We start from the raw sequence: 27,828 nt of genomic DNA, 5'->3' as shown, positions 1-27,828 counted from the left end.
GGTTTTGTTTAAAAACTCATATCCATAATCCCTTTAGGAGATAAAACACATCCATAAGGGAACGACTGACTGTCATAGTGATCCCAATTTTCCACAGTTCCCTGTATCTATTTCTCCACCCATTGAAAAGGGGCTGGCCCACTGACTTGCTTTAGCCAACGCAAGCCTAGGCATTAAGAAGTCTGTGTCTTTCAGCTCCGCCTCCTGTAATTCTACTGAGTTGCCACGTGAGCAAGCCCAGGCTAGTCTGCTAGTCATCCCAGCTGAGGTCCCAGATACATAAAAGAGCCAGGCCAAGATGAACCAACTGACCTGCAGCTGACCACAGATACACGTTAGAACTCAGCTAAGTCCAGAAGACCGACCTGGCCAACCCACAGGCTCAGAGCAAAAATAAATGGTTATGACTCTAAGCCACTACATTTTGGTATGGTCTATTACACAGCAAAGCCAACTGATACAACACCCTCTGCATGGTTCTGGACCACACAACCTTTATGTAGGGTTTAGCATCTCTTTTCAGTCATGTGAAGTCAGACTTCGTTTTGTGAAAAATGTGCTTCATCTGAAGTCTTCACTCACCATCACTTTTTCCATCCTGTTGGGGGTATGAGTTGTAGAACATTCCCTTCCCATCATGGGTCCAGGCCATACAGCTGAACTTGACTCTTTCAAGCACATCTGGAAGCTCTTTGGCACCATCAACTTTCATGAACTTGATCGTCACCCAGTCTGAACCACTGGCACTCAGACCATAGGCAAAATATTCACCATCTTCACTGAACGCATAACCTATGGAACACAGGAGAAATCACCCAATGACAAACTTGGGAACAAAACTCCACTGTCCTCCACATCGTCTGACAAAGCTCTCTTTCATTCTCTTTCGTAACACGGAGGCAGAATGTGGCAACAAAAGGAATCTGGTAGTGAAGAATCTTGGGGGCTCAGCCCAAGTCTTAGAGGAATTACCCTTATGACCTTAGACAAGCTTCCTAACCTCTCCAGGTCTTAATTTGTCTGTAAAATGAAATAATGGATTGTATGCCCACTAAAATGCTTTCATCTGGAAATTTTTGTAATTCAATAGGCAGTTCAGTTAAAAGCAGAGTTCATCTGGGACTTCTGTCATATTTTATTTATACTCTAAAGGGAATAAAGAGAAAAAGGAAACTGCTTTTAGAGTAATGACTGAATTATGGGACATACCATATAATAGAACTAAATTGTAGCCATTAGGTAATTTGGGGGATTGTTTCCAAACTATCTAAAATCCCTGGTTACAGCCTAATTTTCAGGGCATTTCCTGTGCACAAGGATTAATGTTGACACTGTCAGACCATCACAGGCCCAGGTAAATAAAGCCTGAGGGTTTGCAATGAAGGCTTCCCATACGCACATTCCACAAGAAACTGAAAGGAAAAGCAACAGGTCTATAGACTGTTGTGCCATATACAATCGTTAGGGCCCTGATGGAATGTTCTAACCACTACGGAATGTTTCCTGCCAAATATTTGTGTTTCATATTAGCGTTTATAACACATCTATAGATTTAAGTATGTAAAGTATTTGCTAAAATACCTCCTACTAGAGACTCTGACACCAGAGACATCCTCTTAGACTGTTTGCTAAATGTTACTGGGGACTAAACATTTTAAGTTCAACTATTATCAGAGGTTTCCTATTCTTTTACATGAAATTTCAATTAATGGGAAATTAGTTTAACATTTCACAGAACCTATTCATTAATCATTGTAAGTCCTATAAAGTATCCAGGTTCATATGTATGTAAATGCAGAAAAGAGTCTAGAAGGTGATGGGGGGAAGAAACATATTCACCTTTTATTCTACATAGCACTGGAGTTTTCGATTGTTTTTTATATATATATATATATCTCTCTCAGAAAATGTTCAGAAAAATTTAAATAAAACCTTTGACTTGAAATGTATGGTTAAAAATCATATACTATGAAAAGAATCTGAACGTTTACTCCTATTGTGATAACTTCCCTATAACACCACTCTTAGAAAACTCAATGAATGTTTGAGGCAGGTCTCATGCCTAATTTATCTTCTCATCCATCAAGGCTTTGTCCATGGTAAACATTCCATAAAGAAGTCACCTAGAAGAATGTATTATCGGAGTGGGAGTTAAGATCCTATTCCTCTGAATGGGTTGCAAGATAGATCCTTGTGGAAACTAAGTAAATTCCTTTATAGGATATGTTACTTCTACAGAACCTGTATATTAAATTCACTTAAAACTACATGCTCAGATTCATGGAAGAACATTCTTGTCAAGCTGGCGGATGTCTTATTTTCAATATTGGTTTGATAAAGAATGACTGTTTACATACACAGCCTATTCAGAGGGAGGTAAGGGTGGACCACTGAACGAATGAACCATGGTTAGAAGTGCTTGCATAAAAGAGCTTTCTTTGCACAGGTCTGATGGAACGGGGCTCTGTAGCTCCCATCGCATTGATTACAGAGGACTTCAATGTTCCAATTTCTCGATTTTAGAGGGCCATACTTAATCCTATGTTTTTTTTTTTTTCTACAAAACCAGAAGATACTACAGAGGAAATGCTGAGCTAGCATCATCTAGAAAGTTAGCATTATAGAGTTTACAATTATTAAACCATAGAACTGGAGAATAACTTAGTTCCTTACCCTGGAACTCTGCTTTTGGCACAACAAACCTGGGGTAATTTTCTCTATGTTCTGTGGAGGAGGTTAACTCAGGGGCAAAGTTAAGTAAGAAATGTACAGCAACTGGCAGGGCGCGGTGGCTCACGCCTGTAATCCCAGCACTTTGGGAGGCCGAGGCGGGTGGATCACGAGGTCAAGAGATCGAGACCATCCTGCTCAACATGGTGAAACCCCGTCTCTACTAAAAATACAAAAAATTAGCTGGGCATGGTGGCGCGTGCCTGTAATCCCAGCTACTCAGGAGGCTGAGGCAGGAGAATTGCCTGAACCCAGGAGGCGGATGTTGCGGTGAGCCGAGATTGCGCCATTGCACTCCAGCCTGGGTAGCAAGAGCGAAACTCCGTCTCAAAAAAAAAAAAAGAAATGTACAGCAACTGTGGACAAACTTTGTCTTTAAACCTGCATCTCCAGGGAACAGGATACTCAGTTGTTCAATTTCTACAAGATTTGTGTGTTTTTACTTATAATTCTAGCACACTGACAATTAAGTAGATTTTTAAAATTCTGATCACCTCCTTCCCAAGAGGGAAATTGATCTCATAAACATTCTTTCCTGTTTAATATTTACAGTTGGAACATTCTTTGTAAGCTTAAATTTCTCATGGAAGACAACTTATTTTTTTTCTCATCACAGATAGGTCTCAGGGATGTTATAGGAAATGATGATGATACTTCAAGATCCCAGAAGCCCTAGAAGCTAATTTGGGTCCAGTGTGAATTATCCTCCAGTTCTGCTTCATGCCATCCCAGTGGCAAAGAGGAATGTGACTATTCATGTATTCTAAATATACTGTGCAAAAATTAGCTTTCCTGATATTGTATGTGCATCTGTTCTACAATATGGTCCACACCCTGCCTGGTATTTCAGAGGTAAAGTAACTGCACTAACTTCAGAGCTCCAGGAGAGGTCCCATGAGCCTCTCTGTAAAGCAATTACCTCGGAGTGCCACCGTGCCATCATCAGACAGTATGTTGGGGTCCAGGAACACTTTGGCTTCACCCTCTAAGGAATCCTGTACATATAATACTCGCTGGTTCTGCAAACCTGTATTGTAAAAATAAAAATACCTGGGGAACAGAGATAGTCTTTATTTAGCTGTGAAGTCTTATAATTGTGGAGTAAAACCAAATACATACAGGCAAAACCCAAAAACCTACAAAGGCACAACTGTCATCTGGCCATCACAGGGATGTGCGGACATGGGTGAAAGGTCCCATCATTTCTCTCTACCTAGAGCTTGTTAATGGAATTGCTTTCTATATTCAAATCATGTACTGTAATTCTGCATATTAGCTAAGTAGGGACAAATGAAGACCATTTTATGTGTCAAATAAAAATTGATATTCAAATAAAGCAGTAACTTTTCTTTTAAATGAAGAAGAAAGCAGATTTTTCTAAAATACAATTCTGGTTTTTTTCCCTAGCCAGGCTGCTAGGGTGGAAGGTCAGCACACTTTCTCTGTAAACGGCAAGACTGCAAATATTTCAGGCTCTGTGAGCCACACAATCTGTCGCTATAATACTCAAGCCTACAGCTGTAGCACAGAAGCAGCCATGGACAATACATAAACCAATAAGCACGGCTGTGTCCCAATCAGACCTTATTTATAAAAATAAGTAGGCAGGCGGGGTTTGGAATGCAGACTCTACTTTGCTGATCTCTGTGTGAGAATGGCAGAGGGCTCGAGAAAATCTAAAGTAAATTTGTGATAGTGGCTCCAAAGAGATTCAATAAACAATCAAAAAAAAAGCAGGTGTAAGTGGATGTTAACGGGACAGGAACAAGAGAAGTGAATTTCACCAGTTCACCATTCTTGGGATGCAAGAAATACATCGAATTAAACGTTTCCAAGTAGTATAAACCAGAGGTAATTAATTTTGGAGGCAGACAAACCCCCACTGCTGTCTGTGAATCATCCTATCTCACCAATGACGAACCATAAGACAACAATGACTTCCTATAACCCAGATTATTTTATATCTCTACTAAGTTTCTTCACCATTATTGTCACAATTTGGATAATACCTAATAGACCAAAAAATATTATTCTCATAGTCAGGCATAGAAATTAATTCCTTATAATGAATTACTCTTATACAAGGATAAGTTATCTGGAATTTGTACTTTACAATTTAAGAAAGCATTTGCTTTGAAAATAAAAAGGAAATTCAGTAAAAGCAGTCTCACATACCGTTTTCCCTTCTTGAAGTGGCAACTATACTTGGGATAATCATACAGTTCGGTCATTCTCTCTTTGTATAAACCTCTGATAGGACACTGCTCAAGAAATGGCACAGTGATCTTATTCTGGGCCTCCACGAAGGCCTGTGGAGAAATTAAAATGGACAAAGCAAGTTAAATATAAGATTTTCCATGTAAAGTGTTATCCACTAATATATATCAGAAAAACCACACTTTTGCCTCTCGGCCAGTGCCTCTTCTCTCTCATTACCAGCCTCTCTCACCTCCTTACTCTTCTTCATACCTGCCCAGCTCCTGCCAAGTGACTAATACATAATAACGGCCAATGCTTACAAGGCACTAACTCAGCTAATCCTTACGGGGCAAATCTTAACTTATTTAAAACTCACAATAAACCTATGGAGAAGGCCCTTTTATTATGCCAACTTTACAGATGGGGAAACTGAGGTCTGGAGTGGTTAAAAAGTTATCCAACATCCTACAGCTAGAGAGTGGTGATGGCAGAGTTGGCTCGCAGACCCACGCTATACTGTAGCTCAGCTCACATACTGCGAATAATCTGCATTTACACAGTGCCAGGGTTCCAGGCTTCTTATTCAGCAGCTGGCTATCCCGACATGTCAGAGTTAAAGAGAGAAAGCTGGAGATACCCAGGCACTATTTTATTGATTTTTGTTTTGACTTGCTAAGACCTACTACCACGTCAATTTCAATCAGAAAACTTTGCTAAAACTTGCAACCAAAGAACACTGAAAAAACACTGGGAGGCCAGGCGCGGTGGCTCATGCCTGTAATCCCAGCACTTTGGAAGGCTGAGGCGGGTGAATCACTTGAGGCCAGAAGACAGAGACCAGCCTGGCCAGCATGGCAAAACCCCATCTCTACTCAAAATACAAAAATTAGCTGGGCGTGGTGGGGGGGGGTGTCTGTCATTCCAGCTACTCAGGAGGCTGAGGCATGAGAATCACTTGAACCCAGGAGGTAGAGGTTCCAGTAAGCCAAGATCGTGCCACTACACTTCAGCCTGGGCGACACAGAGAGAGTCTCTTAAAACACACATACAAAAAAACCAAAAACACTAGACACACTGGAAACAATGGCACTGCCGAAGAATATGGGCAACATGGTTTTAAGAGAGGCAAGAGATGGAAGTCAGGAAATACTGGCAGCGAAGGCAGGAAAAGTGGCTTTTACAAAAGACCAGTTGTATCCAAGCACACCCTATTTGTAACTAAGCAGTTAAAAAGTTGACAATACTATACAAACTTGGCTAGCAGTAATTCACACCTGGCTATTAGTCAGAAACAAAGCAAGAACACTGTATCAGCTTTAAATTCAATAGAAGATTTCACAAGATGTCTAGAAATAAGTAAATCATCAGGGGAAAACTTCAGGAAATTAAGACCATAATATATTTTGAATGGCAGGCCAAAATGCATTATTATCAGAGTCCACTTTTGGATGTATCATCAAGCTGGTCTTCTAATGTGTAACTATGCTTTGGGTTCCTCTACAAAAACCACCAATCCCACTCTGGAGAACCACGATTTTATGGTGAGACAAACTGTTCCGAAGTTCATTGATTACGACACATTTAAAAACAAGAGACAAGGGATGCAAAGTATGAATAAAGTAAGTAACATTTTTGCAAGAGGACCAATTCAAGAAAAATAAAACTGTTATAGGTCACATTTTTTATTTCATTTAAACTGAAAATAAAATTTACTTTGTCCCACAGAAATACAATTCCAACTATCATGATGGATTGGCAATCTTCACCCTGGCCTGTTTTCCTACAGTTCTGGAGCTGAGAATAGTTTCTATATTTTTAAAGAGGTAGGGGGGAAAACCAACAGAGACTTATGTGGCTTACAACATTTAAAATATTTACTACGTGGCACTTTACAGGAAGTTTGCTGGCTGCACTTTCTCTCATTAAAAACATCAAGGAGGAAACTGGCTTTTGTTTTTCAGTTACAAAATCAATGCCTACTTGAGAAGCCACTCAGGGGAGCATTTTGGAGATCACAGAGTGTGTCCAAAAGCACTACCTCACTTTACAGTGGAAGAAAACACCATGCCTACTTCACAGAGATGGAGACAGAGGCAAGTTGTATTAAAGTCCCCTGGTTAACATCATGCAAGTGAGTTAGCCTTATCACTCAGAGACTCATATAGGATGTGGAGAATGAAACAGATCCACCCAGGGAGGAGGGGGACGAAACCTGGGCCTTCTACGATTTTCTCCTGCGTGAACTGGGCTGTGCTGGGTTAGGAGCATCAGAGAGCTGAAACATCCACACGGATGAGTGACAAGTCCAAGCTAAAATCCCTGTCATCATGGAGCTCATTCTACTGAGGACAAACATGCACAAAAGGCCAGAGGGTTGCAGAATGGTTGGTTCTAGGGACATACACAGGATAATCAGCAGGGCAATGCTGCTTGCTCCCCATGTGAGGACCACAGATCAGCACTGGCCTGAACTGTTTGCCACCAGCCCACAAGGAGAGGAGTGGGGAACACAACAGTGCTGAAAACCTTTATGGCACTTTGACACCGCTATAGCATCTTTGTTACATTTTGGAAAAACCTCAGTCCACAAATGGTTTGGAAATTTACAAACCAGCCATTCCCTGCAGATCTTGAAAAATCACTGGGAAAGAAGGCACCTAATTAAGCAGGGTGGTCACAAAAGACCTTCTGAGGAAGTTTCAAATTGAGGTCTGAGAGGGAACAACCACGCAAGGTGGGACAGAACGTTTTGGGCAGAGGAAACGGCAAGTGTAGGAGTCCCGGCAGGCGGAATAGCTTGGCAGGTGTGAAGAAGAGTAAGCAGGTGCGTGAGGCTAGAATGAGCTGAGGCCAGAGGACCAGACAGGAGCTACAGCAGGCAGCAACTGGTGGCAGATAGGATGTTTAATCCCTCATCAAAGTGCAAATAAGCCATGATTGCGTAAGGAGATTTACCTTTTTTGAAAGAGTACTCTGCTTTGGATGGAGAACAGACTACCGGGGAGCAAAAGTGGAGGCAGAGAGGCCAGTTGGGAGGCTGGGTGAGAGATGAGGCCGAGTGAAATGGTTGGTCTCTAAAGGAAGTGGGAACGACCATCATAACGAGAGTGGAGTCAGAGAAGACGGGCAAAGCACAGTTTGCAGCTTTTTTGTGGCTATTTCCCAGAGGGCTTCACCAGAACATTCTAGTCAGAACCCTAAGAAGGGGTCTCCTCAGACCCCATGCTGAGGGTCTTGGCTGGCCCCTGCCCTTCCACTGAGGGATTCTCTAAGGAGGGCGCCCTGAAGATGTCATTTCCCTAATCCTTCCGATTTACATTAGGCTGCACTTAGGCCCACAGTGGGTCCAAGGGTCAGAGGCTGCTCAACACATTGCCCAGTTCATTTTCCTTGGAAAAGCAGAATTGTGTTCTCCAGCTGTTTCTCTATTTTGCTTTGCTTCTTTCACATGTCTGATGGTATAATCACAACTACTGCAACAGAATTCATCTCACCCTGAAGCAGACACACTGGCTTTTCACATATGAAATTTTCATAAAACTGTTATGTCAGGTGTAAAAATACTACCCAATAATTTTAGGATTAGTAAATCCAATTTTGTCACCTCCTACCCACAAATGGTAGCTAATTACTTTAAATAGACCAATACTTAAAGACTGTACTCTTCCAAGTCAAATATCTAGATGTAAAACCAAAAAGTGTCCAAATTCCTAAAAGTCTCAAGTTCTTTCATAACACACATCTTTATAACTTGGACAAATCCTTTTCATGAAGGTGGTAGAAAATTTTTTGTAAAGAAGCTTTGTTAAATTTAGGGTTTCACAAATGCCAATAATATTTCTGATATTTTAACCAGGAAAATATCTTCTTGTCATTTATGTATTTAACAGGTACACTATCTTGGTTGGTTCAAACATTAGGAACAAACTGAGGGAAAAGGGAGAAAAATAATAAAAATAAAGAAACAAAGAACTGAGAGAATTACATGGTGATAAGGAGGCAGGGTGAGGAAAACTCAAATTCCTTGTTCAAGGAGTTTTAGTCCCTGCAGTCTCATTCTAGGATGTATTAAAACAACTGAAACATGAAAGCCCCTGATGCGTGCGGCTGAGCTTCTAAAGAGGGCCAGCAGTTTCGATTTTATATTTATAGATGAATCTGAACACATTTGCCTAGCAGAGTAGCTGCTCAAAACTAAGAAATTTTGTATCTCATTTGCCTTGACTATTAGAAAGCATAAAAGGAGACCGGGCGGTGGTGGCTCACACCTGTAATCCAGCACTTTGGGAGGCCGAGGTGGGCGGATCACAAAGTCAGGAGATCAAGATCATCCTGGCCAACATGGTGAAACCCCGACTCTACTAAATATACAAAAAATTAGCTGGGTGTGGTGGCGTGTGCCTGTAGTCCCAGCTACTCGGGAGGCTGAGGCAGGAGAATCATTTGAACCTGAAGGCGGAGGCTGTAGTGAGCCAACGTTGTGCCACTGCACTCCAGCCTGGTGACAGAGTGAGACTCCATCTCAAAAAAAAAAAAAAAAAGCAAAGCAAAGCTTCAGTTACGCATAATCACTAAGTTCTAGAGATCCGCTATACAACAATGTACCTATAGTTAGCAATACTATATTGTGCACAGAAAAATCTGTTACAAGGGTAGCCATCAAAAATGTGAAGTGTTCTCACTGCAATTAAAAAAAAGAAAAGAAAAGCTATCTGGCAAAGGATGGCTTAATTTGGGAGCTGAGATTCCTTTACTCCTACTGTCTTGAGAAGAATTTTTTCAAATTGTCCTCATATGTACTCTATTTTAATACACAAAATACTGCAGTCCTACAGAATAAGCCAGGCAAAGAAAGATGAATACCTCATGCTCTCACTTACATATGTTATTTAAAACTTTGAGTCAAACTCACAGAAGCTGTAAAATGGTGGTTACCAGAGGTGGGGGTTGGGGGAGGATGTTGGTAAAAGGATCCAGAGTGTCAGTTTGACAGGAGAAATAAGAGATCTATTGTATAACATGGTAACTACATTTAGTAATAACATATTGTATACCTGAAAATTGCTAACAGGGATTTTAAGTATTCTCACCACACACACACACACACACACACACACACACACACACACACACACGTATGTGAGGTAATGCACATGTTAAATAGCTGGATTTAGCCATTTCACATTTTCTACATATGTCAAAATATCATGCTGTACACCATAAATATGTACAATTTTCACTTGTCAATTTAAAAAAAATTGACTTATGAAATACAGATGTAGGCTCACTTACTGATTGCTCCACACCTGAATATATAATTCTAACTTTTCCCTTTCTAAATGGAAGTGTAAATTATAAATACTGTTCACTTAAAAAAAACTCTTTTTATAATTCTTACATAAATGAATAAAAATTATGCCTATACTCATTACATAAATATTTATACAAAACACCACAATGTGCACCACGGCGATTAACAAGATGAATGAAGGATCAAGATACGTGCTAGAGGAGAACAAATAAAGGGGGAGCTACTTCCAGGACAGGCCAGAGTACGCCAGGGCAAGTGCCATCTGCAGGCAAGACAACAGCAGGGACTTCTAGGTAGTGACTGGCTCAGGCACAGTATCAACCTCCTTTCTTCTGAAATACCAAGGAAAACTAGGAGTGGTGCTATCTACATCCCACAGGCTTTGAGGAGTATCCGCTACAAATAATAGACATAGGACTTGGTTAAGCAACTATCAGGGGCTTCCGGAGAAAGTGGCAAAAACCATAATCCCAGTCTAAGTGAAAGACAGGGGCAGCACACTTGGATCCCCTCTCACTTTAGCAGAATTTGGAATTTGGAAATGACTCTCCAAGTACAGAGACACCCCCATCAAAAAGCAGCCAAGAGGTGGCAGAGCTCACCCTGAGGCTGCAGGACTCAGGGCCAGGGGGGCAGGACGGTAAAGGCAGATCAGGCCAAAAGGAGCATTAGATGCAGCTGTTGTTCAGGAAACATGTCCAGAAACGGAAGCTATAAAGGATTGGAATAATGTACTTTCCAAGATTAATATCTGTGCCAAGGAATCTCTACCATAAAAAAAAACCAAAAAAACAAAACATGAGTGCCCCTAATTTTCCAGTACTTACCAAACGTTTACAAAAATTAGCAGCCCATCAGACAACAAAGACGGAACCTTAAGCCCCAAAAAGAAAAGCTTGTTCAGGCCACAGTTTTGACCACAATGCCATTAACCTCACCACGTGAAGTGCTTTATTTTCCTGGTCCACAGGCCCCCTACTCATTCTCAAGATGGAGAAATGTCTAGTTCAATCAGTGAGGCTCAACTTTAACATAAAAAACCCAGAGTGGGCCCATCTTTCTCTCTGGGACCAACTGCTCTTGGGTAAAAAGGGCTTATAGTAAGCTTCCAGCTCCATGTGACCAATAGACTGGGCAGGGCCTTCTAGAAGCCCCACCAGGCCTCTTTCCACCTCTCTGCCTGTTCCTGTGTGGGTAAATCAACTTGTTCCCTCACTGGGGCTAGATTCTTCAACTGGGGAGAAAGCAGAAACCATCACTCCAACCTGATATTCAAGCCTTGTTCTCAGTACTTGTCATTACCAGGGAGTCCACTGAAAACTGAAATTTTAACCCCACTGGGCTCCGTCCTTTGGTGTATACTCTCCTGACCAAAAACCTGATGAAGAAAGAGGTGATTAGCACCTCAAATCCAAACCTAACTAAGTATCTGATCATGAGGACATTAAACACACACACATCCTGTGCTGAATAATTCTGTATCAATGAGGAAATTCAAACTGCAACAAGATTACCGAGAAAATACAAAAAATAAGAAAACAAGACTATCACACATTAAGGCTCATGGGATATGGCAAACACTGTTGGAGTTGACATCTGTTTCTTTCTGGTGCCCTGTAAAGTCCCACTTACAGTCAGGGAGGGGTTGTATGTGACCCCTGCTGGCCAATCAGAAGGTCCCTCCCTCAGATGAGGGCTGGGCATGACCTCATGCAGGTGAGGCTGTGGCCAATCTCAGGGCTTGCTGGCATGATTCACACACCAGGGAGCCAGCCTGTTTCAGTCCTGCACTAGTGAATTCAGGAATGTACAGGGGGCAGGCTTGGGAGACTGAGTGCTCATGCTTGGTTATGCCAGGTACTGAAGGGCAGTGACCACACTGTGACTTATGAGGGACAACTGGCTGGAACGTGACAATTATACCTTCAGAAAGTTTGAGGTTTACCCTCTCCATCAGATCTTAGCATCTGCAACTGAACAGTCTCAGTGAGGATTCTGGCTACTGGTCACATATACCTCCATCTGTCATAGATAATATGACAGATACCTCTGTCTGTATTCTAACTATGCTAACTCCCTTCCATGTTCTTTAGGTAAGTAAATCCTATACATTTTCATAAGCAGAGTCTTTCCATCAATTCAAATCCACAGGAAACAGTCAACAAAATAGTAACAGTAGTAAACCCAGGCAAAACCATCAGAATCCTTTTTCAGGGACAGAGATGAATATTTGAAGAGAGAAGTTATCTCAACTTAAGACATTTGGGGCTACAAGGACAGTGTGAAACCCAAAGAGACAAGATCCATCTTTCCCTACCACATAGGAGAGGCTGCTGGAAAACAAAATTATCAGAGAAAAGCAGATGACCTAAGAGAAAAAGACATTTTCCCGAAATACCACATGCACTCCTTGATTGGGCTGTGCCTTAAAGGCACTTATACCTGAACCCCAATAAGGTGAGCCACTCAGCTCCTCTTGTTATGTGAGCTGGTCTGAGTTGGGTTTCAGGTACCACTGATCAAGAGTCTTGACTAACACAGTTTTCCTAGGAAGCCTCTGGTTTTCTGAGCAAGCTGGGGCTGGATGACCATGAGCAGGCTGGAAAGAGGAGAGCTGACTAGAAGCTTGCCCCAGGGTTGGCTGGGGATGACTGAACACAGTCTCTAGATTAAAGGTGTTTTATGAGAAAGAATGGACTTTAAGCATTAAAATAAAAATATTTTAAAATAAGAAAATAAGAAATTGATGAACTAGAAAAAAATTTTAAGTAGAAAATTTATAAGTCCTAGATCTGCTTCAAAAAAAAAAAAAAGAAAGAAAAAAAGCACCTTTAGCCAAAGCTTTGGCTAAACTAATCAAGCAAAGAGGAAGGATGTTACAGATATTCAAATTTAGAATTTATAGGCAAATATAACCATGGATTGGGAAAGTAAAGTCATTTTAAAAGCATATTACACATAACTTTATGCTAGCAATTTTAAAATCTCAATCAAATGAATAATTTAGTAAGAAATACAAAGGACTAAAATGGATCCAAAAAAGAAAACAGAACTGAACAGAGCAATGACTGAAACAAAATCAGGGGAGAGAGCCCAATAATTAATTGCAATAAAAGAAGTTGTCCCAGATAAAGATAAGAATGAAGTATTTCAAATTATCAAAAACCATAATTTCCATACTATTTAAACTGGTCATTAACGAGTGCAACGGTGAACACTTATTAAGCACTTACTGTGTGCCTGCTACTTTGCTAAATGGCTCAAAAAAACTATCATTTAATTTTAACCGTTATATGAGGTGGTTTTCTCCAAATTACAAGTCAGAAAAATGAGACTAAAAACCATGATCAATGTCTATTAAAATTGTGGAGCTAAGGTTTAATCCTCTAAAGTTGCACATTTAACAACTATACACGCTGCTTTCCCATGAACAGGCAGAGGTTTCAGTATCTCTAAGGGTTCTCATTTGTTTAGTTGCTGGAGGAAGCAGAATGAAAAGAAAAGTCTAGAAGAAAAGAGACAAGTTAGGAAGTTCCTGAACATCTAGCTCAGTGGCAATGTATGCTGGGAGGTGTTGGCATGAATAAGAACAAGTAGAAAGGTATGAGATATTATGGAGGTAGAACTGGAGGTCCAGAGAGTCGCGTATATGAATAAATGAAGAGCTGATTCAAAGGGTCAGGTGATCTGGAGGAGTCCTGGAAATTTTGTCACATGCCTTGATTTCCACCAACGAAACCTGGAACCATCAACAATGTTGAATTTACAAAGATGCTATAAACAACAGTGAGGCGTCTATTAGAACTTAGCTGCTTGTGAATAGGCCCTAGAAAAAAATGAAAGTTACTATAATTGTTCTTTAACCAAGTAATCTAAGTATTCCTTAGGGCAGTTTTCCCAAACTTTCTGTGTTTGAACAATTACCTGAGGGTGAAGAGTGGGGCTCTGGGAAAACAGATTTATACTGAAACCCAATGCTCCAAATTGAAGCTTGAGCATTTGTATTTTTAACAAGTTCTCAGGTGATTTTTATGGCTAAACACTCTCCCCTGGACATGGCAGAATGGGATGGTGAATTAGGCACCTAAATATCCGGGCAGGGGGAGGGGAGAAGTTGGGGCCAGGCATGGTGGCTTACGTCTGTAATCCCAACATTTTGGGAGGCCAAGGTAGACGGATCACTTGAGGTCAGGAGTTCCAGACCAGCCTGGCCAGCATGGTGAAACCCTGTCTCTACTAAAAATACAAAAATTAGCTGGCCATGGTGGCAGCTGCCTGTAGTCCCACCTACTCATGTTACTTGGGAGGCTGAGAAATGAGAATTGCTTAAACTCAGGGGTGGAGGTTGCAGTGGAAATCTGCTACTGCACTCCAGCCTGGGTGACAAAGCAAGACTCCATTTAAAAAAAAAAAAAAAAAAAAAGGTTGAGAGAAATCAGAGTTATCTTAGTTCTTCAGATGTTCACTTTTTAACAGCTGTTTTCCCAAAAATACCGTTATCTGATGATAGCATTTTTCACCAAAAAACTGCAGATGACTAAAACCAAAGCTGAGTAACTGCTTACAGAGAAAACAGCAACATTAAACGTATACAAGTACTTGAAACAATTCATCAATGATTTAGGGTGTGCTTTTCTAAAATGGAGCTTCTCTCCCTGATAGCAAACCAATGGGGCTGGAGTCTTAGCCTCTACAACAGGGGTGTCCAATTATTGGCTTCCCCGGGCCACACAGGAAGAAGAACTGTCATGGGTCACACATAAAATACACTAATACGATAGCTGATGAGCCAAAAAAAAAAAAAAAAGAAAAAGAAAAAGAAAAAAAGAAAAAAAAAGAGAAAAGAAAAAAATCACACACACACACAAATCTCATAATGTTTTAAGAGTTTACGAATTTGTGTTGGGCCACATTCAAAGTTGTCCTGGACCACACGTGGCTAGTGGGCCGCAGGTTGGACAAGCTTGCTCTACAAGATGTGGCTCAGCCTCCTTTCTGCTCTGACCTCTAGCACCTCAAAAACCAAGTGGCTTGTCCATCTTCAATCTCTGGTCCTCCCAAACTAAAATGCAAATTCCATGCTGGCATGGGCATCTGTCTTACTTATGATACCACATCCTCCTTTATTTAACTGAATACTCAGCACAGTGGACACACAGAAAAACTAAGGAGAGAGGAAGAAAGTTGAAGTAGTAGGAAGAAATGAAGCACATATGGAAAAAATAGAATGAAACCTGCAGGCATGTGGCATTTGGGGTAGCCAGCATCCATTCAAGTGGAGCAGGTAGTGATGCTGCCATTACAGAAGTCAAAGAGGGTCTTTGGGGCTTCTACCAAATCTCTTCCCTTACTGCTGCAATACAGCCAAGGGGCTTGGCCAATCAAGACTCCTTCTTTTGGGATACCATCACTTGAAAAAGAGATGGCAGGCTGAATAACTGGAGATCGTTGAAGCCATAGCAATGCTGGCTGAATAGTGACATTCCTGACTGATCAGAGCCTGGTTCTTGGTCCATTTCAAGCTAGCCTCATATCCTTGCCATAAATGCCCTATTTGCCTAACTTGCCCAGAATCAGTTTTTGCTGCTTGCATCAAAAACCCAAATACAGAAAGCAAGACAAAGGAGATTGGGAGGTGGAGGTGGAGAGGAGAAAAGAGAATGTAGTGATTAGGAGAGGAGAAGCCCAGTACCAGCAACTTCCTCATACTTCTGACAATTATCCCCTCCAGAGATCAGAAGGAAGGTGTTCCCTAAGTACATATTTCAGTTGTGAATTTATGAGAATTATGTTTACAAATTGTAATAAGGCTAAACATTCCCACAGAAGGTAATGAGACCTTTAAGACCTTAGAAGTCTTAGAGACTGAGAAAATAGGTGGTAAAATATTTACTGAACATATTTCTCATGTCTACTACAGCAGTAACACACACAGCAGTAATTCTCAATCCAGGCTCATTTATGGAATATTAATGAATGGGTGGAAAGCGTCTCACAGACTAGTTTCACCAGTGGGGTTCATAAGGTATCAATTTTAAAAGATGCTACTTTAAGGCTAGTGCCTTTAAGTAATCTTTGGCCTAGTTTCATCATTATACTTTAGAACAATGAAACCACACTTACAAGTCACAGTTCCATTGAAAAAACAATGTTCAGAATGTATCTTTTCGTGAAAAACCTAGAATTCAAAAGGAAAATCGGCTTAGTTTTGTGGATAAAAATAAAAAGAGATAAGAGTCTTTAAAGTCAAACAGTCTAAGCCATTAGGAGACTAGAGTCAGAGGTCTGTATCCTGATACATGGAAGCTGCATTGCCCAAGCAGCACCATCTTCGTTTGACCACAGCTTTGCAGTATACAGATTTTTACATACATTTTCTCACTTGGATGTTATTATATCTGGAAGCTAAATGAATGAGTATGACTTTAACTCTGTATAGATGAAGAAAATAAACACTAGATTACGTAGCTTGCTACGGTCACAAAATAAAATCGAACACCAAAGGCTGCAATTTTTATCTTCTGACTTCTAGTACCATCCAGCAAATACTCCATTCCTCCACACTGCCTTGAAATGGAAGCCACATCAGAAATGTCTGCAAACTCACAGAAAGCAGGAACTATCCACACAGATATCCCCAGTTTGTTACAAAGTTTTCAAAGAACACTTGTACACCCAAAACCAGCCTTTTATATCTGCAATTTCTGGTGATCAACAGCTCCAACAGTAAGCTTTCACTGCTGGCTTTTGGTTTAGAGATGTTTAACTAACCCTTTATGTACTGGAATTTCCTGGAAGTAAGCTTCCACTCCAATGGCTCTCCTTTAGCCTGAAAAGGTATAGTGGCCAGATGGGGAAAGGCAATCAGACAGGTAAGTCCCTGCTTAGCTAGCTCAGCACTAGTTCTTTGAGTGGCTGGTTCTGGATCTGGGCTAGGGAAAGCAAATGATCCAGGCAGACGTAGGCCAGACTGACACCAAAACTGACACCAGAAAAAAACAGAAACTCTTCATGCTACACACTTTTAGGGTTAACCCTAAAGAGCAAAAACAAAAGCAGGCAAGCAAACAAAGAGCCTTCAGAACAGACAATGGAGGGCACCAGGGAAAGCAGATGCTTTTCTACATAGTATTTGTTCTCGGCTGATCCCCTGTGACATTAAAATATCTCCACAGAAATCCTAGGATATTTAAATATCCTAGAGATGATCAGAAGTCCTTTAAGGTTTAGAGCTTTCCTGCCAAGGAAAGAAACAGTACTGAGACAGAAGGAGAAGGTGGTGACACTTCCAGAATTCTTTTCCTGAAATCTGGAAGGATTTCTGTTCTAATTGCCATAGCCCCTTAACCACCAGGTGTAATGGGGTCACTTCCAACTAGTCGGTGAGAGAATGGAAAGCGGGAACTCACACGTCCTAGGAAAGAAATCTGCATTACATATTCCTTTCATCCTCTCTGAAACAAATTGTTATTTTATCTTATTTTTCAGAAGGAACGAATATAAACAAAACTACTTTTTCCCAATCCTGTTAGAGTTCCCTTCTCAAGGTCTGTGAAGGAAATGGAGTTGTTGCTACTCTCCTTTTGCCCAGGGCAGCACTCAGGGAAAAAAAGTCATTAGACAAATGCCGCTGACACTCTACATTTAGCTAACTCATGTGCCCAAGCTCAAGGACAGTTCTGAGAAAGCCAGACCTGACAATCAGTTACAGCTAAGGCAGCTACCCCTTGAAAGGTATGTATTTTTCTTTTCTTTGTGTAGTTCTCCTTCAGTAACTCAGTAACAACTTCTAGACTATTCAGCTAAAAGGGTGAAGACACAGTAAGATGGGGAGACTGAGGTTCAAGAACATTGCTTCTATTGGGACTTCTGGGCTGCAAAACCAAGCCAGAAAAGTAAAGAGAAGAAAGTATCACTATCAGGAAGGGGAACAAATTATGCAATACCGACTACCTGCTACCACATGAGTAAAGAGGCCAGAAAGAATAAATGCTAATTTAACACTTCCCCAGAGAGCTGAGGGATGCTGCCTCCATGAGGAAAGCAAGGTAAAAAAGAACGGCTGACAGAAGAGCATTCTCTATGCCTGCATATCCCAGGTCGACAATTCGCAATTCGCCCTGGTCATGAGCTCCATCTTCCTAGTGAAGAACATACACTGATTTATGTCTCTGGTTTTACACACACACACACACACACACACACACACACACAATTTTTTTTAATTAAAGAGACAAAGGCTGGGCACAGTGGTTCACACCTATAATACAAGCACTTTGGGAGGCCGAAGCAGGCAGATTACTTGCGGTCAGGAGTTCAAGACCAGCCTGACAAATATGGCAAAACTCCATCTCTACTAAAAATACAAAAAATTAGCTGGGCGTGGTGGTGGGCGCCTGTAATTCCAGTTCCTCTCGAGGCTGACATGTGAAAATCACTTGAACCCAGGAAGCGGAGGTTGCAGTGAGCTGAGATCACACCACTGTACTCCAGCCTGGGTTATGAAATGAGACTCTTTCTCGAAGAAAAATTTAAAAATAAAAAAATAATAAAGAGACAGGGTTTCATTATGTTATCTTAGCTGGTCTTGAATGCCTGGGTTCAAGCAATCCTCCCACCTTGGCCTCCCAAAGTGCTGGGATTATAGGCGTGAGCCATTGAGTCTAGCCTGATTTCCGGGAGTGTCTCGATTTGGCCACTGGGCCACCACTGATCTTGAAGAAAATAGTTTACGCTGATGGGAGATGTTACTGGGAGTGGTACAAAGAAAAGGGTGATTTCAACTACGTCAACAGGCATGCAGAAAGTGGCTTGCGGACAGGTAGGGAAGGAGAGGGAGACAGCCAATGATGATAAAGTAAGATCTGAACAGGGCACATACTCTAAGGGACCAGGAGACCAACTGAGAGGAAGAAAGCGGTTCAGAAGAGCTAAGGCACAGTGTGGGGTTTGGGGTTTGCCTGTTTGCTTGCCAGGGGAAATAAGTACACATCCCAGAGGGAACTTTAGGAAGTCAACCACCTGTTATTTGTACGGAGGCTCAGGGTACCAAAACCACAGGGTCCAAGACTGCGGCAAACTTCCTTCTGCAAGCTACAAAGCTGCCCGACAAACTGGAAATGCCTGCAGAATGGGAAGCACGGGCTAATTGATTATTGGGACCTACTTATCTAGTCTTCAAACCATTTTCAAGGACTGCAAACCTCCTTCTGTAGCCCTTCATGCTAATGCGACCGTGGTTACCCTGACATCCCATTTACACCAGCGAAATTTCACTGTGGTACATGCACTTAAAAGGCGTATCATACTTCATAGGACTCTAAAGCATTTCTAACCCGAAGCTTTTCCTTTACCTTACTTTCGGTGTTTAGTTTGCATTTCCATACAGTTCTCCCAGACCAGTTTTTACAGATCTAGTTGTTTTTTTTTTTTTTTTTTTTTTTTGGTTTTTGTTTTGTTTTGTTTTGTTTTTTGAGGCAGACTCTCACTATTCACCTAGGATAAAGCGCAGTGACATAATCTTTGCTCACCGCAACCTCCGCCTCCTGGGTTCAGGCAATTCTCCTGCCTCAGCCTCCTGAGTAGCTGGGATTACAGGCATGCGCCACCATGCCCAGCTAATTTTTTGTATTTTTAGTAGAGGCGGAGTTTCACCATGTTGACCAGGATGGTCTCGATCTCTTGACCACGTGATCTACCCGCCTCGGCCTCCCAAAGTGCTGGGATTACAGGCGTGAGCTACCGCGCCCAGCCGCCTGGCTAATTTTTTTATTTTTAGTAGAGATGGCGTTTTACCATGTTGGTTAGGCTGGTCTCAAACTCCTGACCTAAGGTGATCCACCCACCTTGGCCTCCCAAAGTGCTGGGATTACAGGTATGAACCACAGTACCCGGCGCCATGCTGACCTGTTCAGAAAGCATAACTCGGGTATCAGACGGGACAACTTAGGCCTTCCCTGCACACCTTCCACGCATACCTCTCTTTCGGCTCTAATAAGGCTTGTTATTGATGCCAGTGGGTCTATCATTTTGAATCTGATGAGTTAAATTTTGGTCCCAGACCAAAAAGGTATGGCGTGTTTTTCAAATGAGCAGAAAAGCAGCACGAATATTTTCTATTCATGGTTATTAGCATATACACAAAGGTGTACTAGCCATACCTTGCTGTAAAAAGGACAATTTTTACAGAGCCTCTAAAACAAATAAAAAGCTGCTTATTACATTTCCAATAAAAATGAGTCAAGAAGTGAGAAACATCTGTAGCTCTTTTATAAGATCTGAAATGCTAACAGTAGGTCTTGGATTTAATCGTGTATTTAATATAGGTTGGCCAATTCTGACACTGCCTGGCACTTAAGGCTATATCCTTTATAAAACAAAACCAGAGCAGACTTATAACAGAAAATTCTCAAAAACAGGAGTGGGGTGGAGTGGGGCAGGGGGCAGAGGGAGAGTTGAATCTGGATGAATCTTTTCTAGCTATCAAGGTCCATATTGCTATTTTATAGCAAATGCTTCAGATTGTAGAAAACACACAATTCAGTTGATTCTCTGAAGCAAATCTAACCCTGATGTGAAAAATGTTAACAGAGATATTTTGTAAAGAAACAGAGGAGCAGTGCTACCCAGCAGATACATTATGCAAGCTACATATATAATTTAAAATTTTCTACTAGCCACATTAAGAAAAAAGAATTCATTTCAATAATATATTTTATTTAATCCACTATACACAAGTCATTTCAACCCTGTTTTTGAGAATTTTCTGTTACAAGTCTTCTGTGATTTTGTTTTACAAATGATATAGCCTCAAATGCTAGGCACTGTCAGAATTGGCCAACCTGTATTAAATAAATACTACATTGAATCAAAGCCCTACTTTCAGATCTTATAAGAGAGGTACAGATGTTTCTAATATCCTGACTGGTTTTATGTAATCCATATAAAATATTAAGATATTTTACATTTTTTTTTTCAAACTAAGTGTTGAAATCCAGCATGTATTTTATGCTAACAACACATAATCAATTCAGACTAGCCACATTTCAGGTCCTCAGGAGCTATAAGTGGCTAGTGGTTTTTGTATTGGATAACAGAATACTGATCAACTTTTTTTGTACATATAGTTGTAAGGAACATAAAAGCAGACAAGAAAAAACTGCATTTTATCACAGGAACTCAAGAGCATTTTAATATTATTAGTAAAGCTATACAATTATCCTGATTGGTATTAAAAAGAAATTGAAATCCAAAACTAAAAGTAGGAATAACAATGCTTGAACAAGATGACAAATATCATTCAAAATAACAATTTAAACACTAGGCTAGAATGTTCTTCATCACTTCTATTCTTACATGTTTGGCAGAGCTCTGACCAACGCAATAAGACCTGCGCCAAAATTTGGTAGAGGAGAAAAGAATTATTAATTGTAGGTTATATGATTATATAACTAGAAAACCGATGGGAAATAACTGAAAACTTATTCAAATTACCAAGTTCAAAAAAATTATTAGGTACAAAATACATAAAATAATCAAAGTTTGGTAGAAGAGAAAATAAAATCACCACTAAATTTGATTATATATGATTATGTATCTAGAAACCTAGGGGAAGAAACTGCAGATTTATTAGAATTAGTGAGTTCAATAAAGGGACTAGGTACAAAATAAATATAAAATCGGTAGCAGTAGCTAGTTTAGCAGGCGTGGTGGCAGCACTCTTGCCAGGCGTGGTGACGTGCACCTGTAGTTCCTGCTACTTGGGAGGCTAAGGCAGGAAGTTAGCTGGAGACCAGAAGATAGCTGCACTCCAGCCTGGGTGACAGAGTGAGACTCTTGTCTCTAAAAAAAGTCAGTAACACTCATATATGCCATCAATAATGAAAAAGGAACCCATTTGAAAGCAATGACAAAAGCAAATACCTGGGAGTGGAGAAGAGATTTCAAGGCTAGTAGTACAAGAAGTAATCATGGCATTGTCAGAAATGTGGACATCTGGAAAAGCGCTTGTTTGGGACATTATTTGTAACAGTGAAAAGTTGAAAATAATCATTTATAACAATAGTGAAGTCACTAGGCATAATATAGTGTATCTGCTGGAAGAAATAGTATGACTCTATTAAAATTCTGGGCTGTAAAGACTGCTTACTAACATGAAAAACTGCCATGGTAGAATATGAAGTCAGAGAAGGATGTAAGATCACAGTACTCTGAAGGATTACAATTTAAAAAATACATTTAAAATAAAAAGAACAGGTCAGCATGGGAGTGGGAGCCAGCCCACAGTCCAGGCATGAGGGCCTACAAAGGCGCATGGCAAGCACAGCATGAATAAATTTCTTTCACTTGCATCTGCAAAGCTATTACACCTAGGCTTTTTACTTTTACTTATTTTTTAATATGTAATTGATAACCACCTGGTCTACCTGGGATCCACCCCTGACTACACATTTACTAGCCGAGTAACCATGGACAAGGTACTTAATCACTCAGCACCTCAATTTCTTCATCTGTAAAATGCGGGAAATAAAAAGATCAACTTCAGAGTTTGAGAATTAAAAATGAAACTGGGTATGCAGAACTCCCAGTAAAGTGCCTGACACATAGTAAGCATCGAAGAAATGTATACCACAAAAATAACAGTGTACACTCCAATGTCTTAGTTTCTATCAAGTGCTGACTGTAAGATCACTAATTAGCAGTTTCATCCACTAAATGGAAGCTTGATATCCACTAATAAGCGGCTTGTCATCCACGGACCTGCCATTATCAACTAAGGAACAGCAAAGTATACATTCATTAACAGATAAAACCAGGGTCATTCTGACAATGCTGAATCAATCACCATCAAAGGCTCTAGAAATCCAGGTTATAGCCAATACTTCAGGTGAAGAAATCATCACATCCTTGGGGACAATTTTCCAAGAAAAGCACAGGAACTTCATTCTCTTCCCTGGTGCATGCTAGCCAGTACCGGTTATGCAGCTGCATGTGACTCTCCGCTCCCAGGCCCGATCCCTCTGTCTCAGCTCAGCCCAATGCTGGATAATCAAGGTAATCTATGGCATTGATGAAGTGAGAAGGTGACCGTACACCTGCTCTCTGTTCCCCCAGCCTTATGTGCAGAGCTATAGCCTTCACCATTCCTAAGGATACTCACGTGTTTCTCACTTTAGAATTTCTGCCCGTCCACTGCTATAATCCAGCGCTTCTTGAAAGAAAAATTAAACGCCAAATATCAACCATTCTCACTCATGAGATCTTTGTCTTTCTTGAAGGGAGTTAGAGAAAGAATGTAGGATTCCAGATAAAAGTAAAAACCGTTAGGAAATCTCAAAATAGCAGTGTGCCTACCTTAGGGACAAAGGATAAAAAGAAGTACTAAGAGCTTTGCAGGGGGTAAAGGAGAGACACTACTCACAAAGAACAGGTGAGGGTGGCAGAAAGCAGGTGAGCCAGTGCTTGAGACTAAAGGAAGAAGAAAGAGATGACCATGTGGTTTACTCCCCTGCCTCTACTTTCTCCTCTTTTCTCCATATACCCTCATGCTCCAGCTAAGCTCTTCACTCCACCCCTTTCCTTAACCCAGTGGAGAGATGGGCAATTCCACTTCAGTAAGGGATGCTTTCCTGGCAAATCTGAATTGAGATCTTCAGAGAACACTGGTATATACGGTGGCAAGGGACCACAAGAAACAGGTGGAGTTAAGATAGAGGCGTGTGAAGACTGGCCTGAAAAACTACCTAGAGTGCATTTAACATTTTTTTTTTTTAAATGGGAAACGTACCCTGCGACTCGAAGCTAGAATAAATCTGGGAATGGTGAACATATTAGAAACTGTAAATATGTACTAAGTATTATGTACCACGATTATAAATAAAAGAATCAAAGAATTTAAGATGAACTTGAGAAATACTATTCCCCCACCCAAGCAAACTTAATTAACTACATAAGGGTGTACATAAATGGCCCGGGAGTGATGGTGCACACCTGTAATCCCAACACTTTGGGAGGCCGAGGCGGAAGGATCACTTGAGGCCAGGAGTTTGAAACCAGCCTGGCCAACATGGTGAAACCCCGTCTGTACTATAAAAATACAAAAATGAGCCAGGTGTGGTAGCACGTGTGTGTAAACCCACCTACTTAGGAGGCTGAGGCACAAGAATTGCTTGAACCTTGGAGGCAGGGGTTGCAGTGAGCCAAGATCACACCAGCGCCCTACAGCTTGGGTGACAGAGTGAGACTCTATCTCAGAAAAAAAAAAAAAAAAAAAGTATATGTAAGTGACAAGTCCCCGGCACTCAAAGAAGAGACACAGGACTTTGGGCCACCTTCATTATTGAAATGAGACTTCAGCAGGGTCCTTGAAATACTATCTGTTTCTCCAGAAGAATACAATAGATTTATGTTTTTAGAGCCAAAAACGCTCCTCTCTGCCCCTTTACTTCTAGAAAATACAAGAATGTTCTTCTATTTATAACTTAGTTTTTGTTTCATTGTTGTTGTATTAACATCAATAAGCAATCTAAGGCCAGTATTCGGTTTTCAAGATCTGATATTTGTTTCATATATAAGATTTCCTTTTCTTTGGAAAAAAATATTTAGGTATTTTTTTCCTTTAACAGCATTTCTATCTAGGTTTTCACTTTTTCTTTCGGCAAAAATCAGTTTTCTGATATTTTCATTTAAAATAGTTAGCTCCTCAGCGTCACTATGAACCATAAACATTATTTGAAGCACTTACATGATTTTCTCTGGGACTAAGCCATGCTTTTGTCTTTTTCCCATTAATCATTTAACAAAGAGTAGGGGAAGCAACAGGTATACTCACCATGTCATGGCAGAAAACACAGGAGAACGACAGGAAGAAAAAGCGATGGTTACTGACAGAGTTTGGTGCTAGCTACTAAGGCTGCCTTATCTTTAATTAGAAACCAAATTACCTTTGTCTGCTCACTGTCCGGGTCTTCAAGCCAGGCGTAAGGATCACTAATTTTATATCCATGATAATCCTGTACCTGCAAAAGATAAAATGAGGCATTAGATAATTACTCTCTAATCCCAATTAAAACTGGTATTTTTTTTTTTAATGTAATGGAGAAATAGGAAAGGGATGGACAAAAATGCTAATTGGCTCACTGGCAACACGTCTGCCCAAATTACCACATGAACCAAGTTGGCAGGTTCTCAAAGGTGTCAAGCCACCCTTCATGAAAAGAATGTTTTAGCTAGAGAGGAAAGAAAGAGGAAAGGTCAGAACAGGAAACCGCTCTGTCCCTACAACACAAAACAAAGACCTGCCACTGTGCTAAAGAAACTTGAAAACGTGCTGTCAGCGGCCAAGCACAGAATGACACAATCCAGTGGACAATGCAGTGGGCACGCAAGAAGGGCACGACAGGGAGGGAGCTAACACACGTGCTCACCCTCCTGTTCCGCGGAGCTTCCCAACAATTAGAAATTTCCCTGCAACAGAGCCCACAGTCACTTTCGCTCGTAAGTCTAAACTGCAAAAAGCAAGTTACTAATTAATGATTCTAATGGACTTAAGCTAAAAAAGCTGACTTAAATGCAATGGCAGAACATTTTAAAATGAATGCCTTTCTTCCTTTTCATTGTTATGAAATGCTTTTTTTCACTGTTTACAAAAAGAAGGTGCAAAAGCATCACCCATTCAGGGTACCATGATACTGGAAGAAATAAAACTGCTTAGTGTAAGTAGAGCCTGGCTGAAGGAAGCTTTCTGGAGCTCCCACCACAAATTCCTGGGCCTGGCCTTAAAGGCCACCTGAAGGCATTTGAAGGAGCAATAGAAGCAGCTTTCACCATTCAAGTGATTGTGCCAAACCAAATTATCCAGCAGTAAAAATTATTACAAAATCTCTCTGATACTATCAAGATTAACCCCATAAGGGCCGAGTACAGTGGCTCATACCCATAATCCTAGCACTTTGGGAGGCTGGGGCAGGCAAATCACTTGAGGTGAGGAGTTCAAGACCAGCCTGGCTGACATGGTGAAATCCCATCTCTACTCAAAATTTAAAAATTAGCCAGGCGTGGTGGCAGATGCCTGTAATCCCAGCTACTCAGGAGGCTGACACAGGAGAATCTCTAGAACCCGGGAGGTGAACAATGCAGTGAGCTGAGACCACGCCACTGCACTCCAGCCTGGGCGACACAGCAAGACTCCATTCCCACTCGCCGCCCACCCCCCCCCAGCAAAAAAAAAAGTTAACCCCATAACTGAAACCACACTGACAATGTCCTGCCAATCAAGTCTCTGAACCACTCCAACATTTGGTTAAGGCTTCTTGTATAAGGTTGTTGGGAAGACTACTTCTATCTATTTCAGATGAATTTTTAATCTGTCTCCTTGCTTTGTTCTACGATACCCAAAGGTAAGGGCTATTCCCTAAGGAAAGCCTGGTGCTGCTCTAGTTCCAGTGTGGCTCCTGGCTGGGTGAGAACAATCTCCCTGGGCCTTACAACACCAGGCTCTCCAAATCTGTCCTCATCTGATGCCAGGTGAAAGAAATCCTGGGGAAATGTATAACTGGGTAAATGGGCTGGTAAGGCAGAACCCTCTGGAAATATTAAACAACTGACTGAGCAAGGGACATAAAAACAAGAGTAAGGAACATAAAACCTGACTAAAGCCTCTCCTGATGGGTCTTCATAAAGTTACCAACTCTCAATCCTGACCTCTCTACATTTTAGCAGATTGTCACCAATGAACAAAAGCTTTCTATCTTTTGTTCTCATCTGCAAGTCTGTCCATTTTACACACCTTAAGGTGGTTATAAAACAGGCTTAAAATAATAATCTTCTTTTCCTAGTATTACGAAATCAGAAAATTTCAAATTGTAAAGCATCCTTCAATCATACACTTCTAGAAGCAACAGCAGCCACAAAGCCGGGTAACATGCCCAGAGCCGTACCAAGTTTAGAACCAGACCTGAGACTAAAGCAATCAGCCGACCCTTTTCCCCATTCATCAGAGGAGGCAGAACAGATACTTAAAAAATGTTCCTGGGGCCGGGCACAGTGGCTCATGCCTATAAATCCCAGCACTTTGGGAGGCCAAGGCGGGTGGATCAGGAGGTCAAGAGATCGAGACCATCCTGGTCAACACGGTGAAACCCTGTTTCTACTAAAAATACAAAAATTAGCTGGGCATGGTGGTGCGCACCTGTAGTCCCAGCTACTCAGGAGGCTGAGGCAGGAGAATTGCTTGAACCCAGGAGGTGGAGGTTGCAGTGAGCGGAGATCACGCCACTGCACTCCAGCCTGGGTAACAACAGCAAAACTCCATCTCAAAAAAAAAAAAAGTTCCTGGATTATGATGTTACTAAAATTCAGGCATATCCAGAAATTTACACCAAGCAGCCCTATCTGTCCAGACTGGGCACACCATCTACAGCAGATGGAAGTTACTGATCAGATATTTTTAACCAGGACAAGAAACTGATTCTCTCTAGGACAATTCCAGAGTCAATCCCAGGAGCCACAACTCCCTACTTCCAATCTTTCTTTTTTAAAACGATACCCTACAAATGGGGTTGGTATGTCTTATAGCCATGGCTCTTGAA

At 41.1% G+C, this 27,828-nt stretch overlaps 1 protein-coding gene across 2 annotated transcripts in view; it reads right to left on the bottom strand.

Annotated features, from left to right (window-relative positions):
* The window catches only part of PREP (prolyl endopeptidase), a 121,161-nt gene that overhangs the window by 90,396 nt on the left and 2,937 nt on the right, over nucleotides 1-27,828 (bottom strand). Inside the window, exons 2-5 of one of the 2 annotated variants that reach the window (XM_039467463.2) lie at nucleotides 25,183-25,257; nucleotides 4,906-5,039; nucleotides 3,650-3,780; nucleotides 583-792 (exon numbers count right to left, since the gene is read on the bottom strand). In XM_039467463.2, the coding sequence (XP_039323397.1) occupies nucleotides 583-792; nucleotides 3,650-3,780; nucleotides 4,906-5,039; nucleotides 25,183-25,257 (550 nt within the window). Of the gene's footprint in view, nucleotides 1-582; nucleotides 793-3,649; nucleotides 3,781-4,905; nucleotides 5,040-16,363; nucleotides 16,419-25,182; nucleotides 25,258-27,828 lie in introns of those variants that run through there. The other variant, XM_074397659.1, reaches the window with a different exon arrangement.

This window comes from Saimiri boliviensis, chromosome 4, assembly GCF_048565385.1.
Source record: "Saimiri boliviensis isolate mSaiBol1 chromosome 4, mSaiBol1.pri, whole genome shotgun sequence".
Lineage (NCBI taxonomy): Eukaryota > Metazoa > Chordata > Mammalia > Primates > Cebidae > Saimiri > Saimiri boliviensis.
This window is presented reverse-complemented; position numbering and strand designations above follow the sequence as displayed.